Raw genomic sequence first — 6,133 nt, 5'->3', positions numbered from 1 at the left:
ACTTTATTGTCTTTAACATAATATTTCATAACACAATGATAAACAACATTCATAATCATGTAAATATTATTAAAATTAAATAGTAGTAAAACTATCGAAGATCAAATAATAACTAAACATCTCAAATAATAATGAAAGCCATACCTTTTTCGGTGTTGAAACAAAACCTATTAAATGATGCTAAAATTTAAATAATATTTTTAGATGTTATTTTGAATGAAAATGTGTCATTGTGCATATATTTATAGTGTTAAATATTAGTTTTAATTGGTATATAACTATTTACTAATTAAATGATAATTAATTTATAATAATAAATATAATTTATTATGGATCCAAAGTTTAATTAAGTGATAATAACTATTACATTGGTAATGAAAACATTATTAATAAAACAATTATAACTATTTTTATATTATATTATATTATATTATATTATTTTATAGATTTTAAAAAATATGAGAAATATAGTTAGTACAAAGTATTGATTCTTAAATGATCGATTTTCTTTATATTAATTTCTCAAATAGATATGAGTCATACTATTTGTTAAGTGGGATTTGTGTTGAATCAAATCGATTTGGTTAGATGTATTTAATATTTATAAAAAAAAGTTAAGTTATTTTTAAAATATATTTATTTTCTTTTGAGTTTTGATATATAAATTAAGAATAAATAAATAAATTTATACATTATAGATTAGACCATTATAATAATAATATTATATATATAATGTTAATCTCACACATTAATTTTATTAATTATAAAAATATTTTTAACATTATTAATTATTATCATATTTAAAATAAAATTATATTTATGTAATCAAAAGATTCAATTTTATTATTTTTAACTTATCCAATTATGTTCAATAATTTTATAATTTATAATTTTATTAATTAATAATATATTATGCTATTTTATAAGTAGAACTTTTATTCTTCAATTTTAAAAAAAAGATATGATCAAATTAAATAATTTCACATTAATATACTATCTTATTAATTAATATTACTTTTATTATTATCACATAATAATACAAACAATTTATTATTTTAATGTCAATTTAGTAATATAATTTATAATAAAAGTATTCTTGTCAATTCAAATTTTTTAAACCCGTGTTTCATATATATATATATTTTAAATAGATGCTAAATGTAAATATACAACGTATGATAAGAATTGAAATAAAAATATTACAATTTTAAGCATAATTCTTTTTTAAGATTAATTTTATTATAGTTTTATCGCTCTTTTTGATATAATATTTAGAATTATTCATTAATTCCTCTTTAATAGGATAATGCGCTTTACCACACTCAATTCAAACTCTCTTGCACTGACAATAATGCCGATGCAAATAGAATTAAAACTAAATGAAAAATACAATCTCATCTAACTTTTGTATGGATTCGTTCAATAAAACATAGTTGCTTTTATATTAGTTTAGTGTATCGGTTTCCGTCCTCAACTGAACAAAAATTCAGTGGGCCGGGAAAGGCTACAAAAGAAGTCCAGAAAATAAAAATATAAGCGGAAACCCAATTTCAAACCCAAAATCTCCACTAAAACAAACCGAAGGGAAAGCAAGCAAGAGCCGAGTGAGAGAAACTGAGAAAGAGATGGGCAGGAAGAAGGGAGTAGCAGAGTTCGAAGAAACGGCGCCGGATGACTTCGACCCGGCCAATCCCTACAAAGACCCTGTGGCCATGCTTGAAATGAGGGAGCATATAGTTCGAGAGAAATGGATTGACATTGAGAAAGCCAAGATCCTCCGTGACAAGGTCAGGTGGTGCTACCGCATCGAAGGGGTCAACCATCTCCAGAAGTGCCGCCATCTCGTACGCCAGTACCTCGACGCCACCCGTGGCATCGGTTGGGGCAAGGATGGCCGTCATCCCTCCCTCCACGGTCCCTATCTTTCTTTACTACATAAAAGACTTCATTTTATTTATTATAAACTCGATTGATTATGATTTCTTATTACTTGCTCTTTGCTTCCCCAATTTCAAACAAGATCAGTAGTTTTGCCATAGACATGTATATTTTGCTTTTATATGTTCATTTTTTAAAAGTTTTTAATTTGATTCTGAATTTGTTTTATTAGCTACGTTCTATAACGACTTTTCAGAGTGGGAAGCAAAACAAGTAGTAAAAATTACAAAAAAGATTCAGCATTGATTTATCCATTTATTTGTGGATTAGTCAACATTGTTCTTTGGGGAAGGAATGGCTGAGCTGTATTGATTTTGTGTTGATGATTTGGGATTTTAGGTCCAAAGGTTGAAGAGATCGATTCAGAATGAATGGCTGCATCTGGTCATGATAGGTAATCTCGGACTCTAATTCATTCTATATACTATCTACTGAACAATCCTTGTTACTGTTATTGGTTCAACAGAATTATTTCTTGCTTTGTTGATGTTGTTCTGGAACCGTTTGCTTGAACTTTAGAATCTGTACAAAGAAAATTTCAAAACAATTTAACCAAATCAGGTGGGCATGAACATGCCTGTGATATGAACTTACAGAAAGTTTATGGAAGCCAAGTTGGTGGAGAAAAATATGAAATTATAAAGTAGAAGTTGGGGGAAAAAGAATAGTTTAAGGCTTTATGATTATTGGTTATGTTTCAAAGACCCCCCTGGTTGATTAAGCAGTAAAATCTTTCAAAGAGAGCGCATTAGTTCTAGAGATATCTACTTCCATATTGTAAACCTCAACGCAATTACTGTCCCTATCTTTAATTACTAGAAATCCTATGTTTTCCAATTCTTTTGTGTCAGCTCCAGTAATAGATAGTTTTGTACTTTCTTCTTTTGGAATATCAGAAGCTGGGCAGCTTTTTCTTGAGCTGGTGCGCTGACAGCTGATTTACTATCTCAACTTTTCTCATCTACCTCATCAATGTCTTTTTTGCTATATGAGCAGTAGGAGTATTCTTGCTCTCACACTGAGCAAGTTTGCCAGCTTTAGTTTTTGATGAGCAGGTCTTGGAGAAATTTACAGCATTTAAAGTAGATATTACAACAGTTGCGTACTGTTTTGCAATGCCTAGTTGTCTGCCCACAACACTCATGATCCACATAGATGCGTTTGGCCTTTCTAATCACTCCTAAAGGCCATTTGGAGTCTTAAAAGTTGTCTTCCATTCATCAACACTTCTCAATCTATCGTGGTGATAACCACTCTTCAAATCAATCATTGAAAACTCCACAGAACCAGTCAATTGACCAAGAATATTACTCAACCAAGGTATCCCAACAAGAATATGATCTATAGACATAGGAATATCTGACAAGGCTTTATCATCTAATTGAGGACGCTCTTTAAAGTATGCTTCTATCTCTTGGACTTTATGCTGAGGATGGCTACGGTAACACTTCTTTTTGGAATGCTGGCTAGGATCCTAATCACTATTCAAGGGAGAATCTATTTCAATACTTGATTTGTCTTACAATCATTGGCTATGATTTTCCTAATTAGTTCTCCAGAGGCCTCATGGATCATGCCAAACATATTGGGACTCTCAAATATGTTCGGGCTAAAGTACGGGTCAGGTTGGCGTTGATCCCTAACTTCTTTAAAACCCTTCACTTGAGCAGTCAACACCTTTAATAGTGAGGATCGTTGGCTAATTGCATCTACGGCACGGTTAGACTCCTCTTCACCTTCAGTTGTTGTTGTCAACTCTTCACGAACAGTTGAGGACTCTCCTTGAACTAGATGCGTAGCTGCTTCACTTTCTTTGGAATACTCATCATAAATAGGATCTAACCGATTGTACTCTTGTTCTTTCATATGCATCCTGTCGTGAAAATCAGCAATTTCAATGTTAATTCCACCTCTTTTTAATTCAAAAGCATGTGCTATCCGCTCCTTCAATCCACCTCGTACTACACAATTTGTGGGTCTAACATCATGAAAGTGGTTTTCTTCCTCACCGAAATTGAATTTATTAGGGAGGCTACCTTCTGATATGTCAAACTGGTTGTGGGTACAGTCCAGAATCTCTATCTAGGTTCCCATTTGTGCACACGGCATTTCTTCAATTGCACACTATATGCTACACTGTATTCCTCTTCCTCACTATCACGTCCAACCATGGCTTAATAGAAAACTCTAATATAAATCCTATGATCTAACAAGTAGAAAGAAGTTGGAACTCTAGAAAACTTAGGGTTATTAAAAAGCTACTAGTTTTATGCTATATCCATTATGTGGGTAAAGAAATAAAAAAAATCATAAAAAAATATTTAAGCATTGGTTTTTTTGGGAAAAAATAACTACTCGTCTGATAGTGCTTTTTGTTATGGTTGGACTTTGAATGGAGTTAAATTACTAGGCAAATATGGCCTCAAAAGTGTCAGAAAGATTCATATTGTGGGTTGACTGTGCCACAGCATGCCAGATTGGCAACCTTGTGTTGATTGTGCTCACTGGTTTCACCAGTAATGACATGCTGACATGCAAGGTCAATCTTCTATTATTAAGAAAAAATGAAAATAGAGGGAAAACAGAGGAAGTACACTAAAATCTTATCCCAATTTTGGTAATGAATATGATATTTTGTAGTTAATGTTTTATTAAATTTATGTTAATTTTATTATTAAAATTTTTATTATTGATATTTTATAGAAGATTAAAATATAAGGGAAATTTTTTAAAGAAATATATAAATATTTTACTTAAGGGTAAAATAGTATTTTATGCTTATTCCTTGCATATTCTTTGACATAATTTTACCAATCAAACATCTCTGTTCCAGTCCTCTCTGATTCCAGTCTACTAACCAAATTACGTGATACCTATAAAAAAAATAGCTAGAATTCTTTATAAGTAAATGCGTTCAAATATATATAGCTTTGTATTGAACGCACTGTTGGCAACTTGCATTCCAAAGAGAAACTATTCATTGATTTCTTAAGTAGTTTACAATATTAATTGGTTGCATTCAGAGAACAACCATTGATTTGCTGTTTACCCTTTTTTATTTTTATTTTGAAAACGATTTGCTGTTTACCTTGAAAGTGTGGTTGAGAGGTTACATGAAACTGTTTTACATAGCGGTCACTGTGAGAACTTCACAGTTCTCATTTTGTTACATCTAAACTACTCCATTTGCTTTATGGTTTATCACTTCATCTCTGTTTTTTTTTTCTTTTAAATGAATTTTGTGGGTCCTTGCAGTTTTAGAATGTAATAAAACAAGGATGAGGTGGATATTTGAATATATGTGTTAAGGAGGTTTATATCGATAGTTTTATTGTAAGAGTTGATACGAACATTCTGGTCTAATATGATACCCTATGATGTGACATGAAATTTACATTCCCAGAGTAAATGAGAACAAGTAATTAATAAATAAATAAAACAAAGGAGCATATTTTGTGCTAGCTTCAGGTGGTGGTGGTATCACTACATTTTCATTCCTTTAGTATCATCTTGAGTGAGACCTTTTTCTTCACCTTTTACATTGCCGAGTATATTATGGTCTTTCCAGTGTTCTTTATCTATTTTATGTGGTATGACCACCGAATTGTGCATTTCTGATGAAAGGACTGTCTTCAGAATTATTTAGTCAATCTCTGTGTTAGGTGTAAAGTTTACATTTGTGTTATAATTCAAAACTTGGAAAGATAGAGCTAATAATATCATGCTTCATTGTTGCAGGTGACTGACTTTGGGCAGCAAAGTAAGGAGTGTGGGATTCGAATAATTGTCCACATACATTGTCACTATTGTTGTTTCTGTTGTAAGACTCTTATAACAAAGATCAAACGTAATGCCATCTTCTTTTTCCATTCTAGTTAGCATCCAAAATCTTGGTAAATTACTTGGGCGAGTTGGTCGTAACAGTACATCAGATAAATGAAATAAGTTCCTTGTCATTTCATGCTTGATAAGAGGTTATAGTTTTGATTGTTGATATTGAAGTATTTTCTGTTGGGTTTAATTTAGGAAGGCTTGTGGTAAACTGTTGTGTCCTACTCCGAAATCAGATCAGGTGAGGGTTTAATTTAAGTGCTTTGATGCTCTTTCAACATGTAGTTTTACCGAGTTTGGATATATAATTTTTCTTTATGTTTTGAGTTTATGTAGTTAATTTTGTGACTAGATAAAAGCATCG

General features: G+C 31.2%; 1 protein-coding gene across 1 annotated transcript; it reads left to right on the top strand.

Annotated features, from left to right (window-relative positions):
* Window positions 1–1,554: 1,554 nt before the first annotated feature.
* Window positions 1,555–5,894, top strand: LOC105798679 (NADH dehydrogenase [ubiquinone] 1 beta subcomplex subunit 10-B). Its single transcript, XM_012628840.2, has 3 exons — window positions 1,555–1,914; window positions 2,278–2,332; window positions 5,677–5,894. The coding sequence occupies exons 1-2, from the start codon at window positions 1,626–1,628 to the stop codon at window positions 2,307–2,309; spliced, it is 321 nt and encodes a 106-aa protein (XP_012484294.1). The 5' UTR covers window positions 1,555–1,625; the 3' UTR covers window positions 2,310–2,332; window positions 5,677–5,894.
* Window positions 5,895–6,133: the final 239 nt, after the last annotated feature.

Source organism: Gossypium raimondii, chromosome 9 (assembly GCF_025698545.1).
Source record: "Gossypium raimondii isolate GPD5lz chromosome 9, ASM2569854v1, whole genome shotgun sequence".
NCBI lineage: Eukaryota > Viridiplantae > Streptophyta > Magnoliopsida > Malvales > Malvaceae > Gossypium > Gossypium raimondii.
The sequence above is the reverse complement of the archived record's forward strand: the minus strand, read 5'-3'. Positions and strand labels throughout refer to the sequence as shown.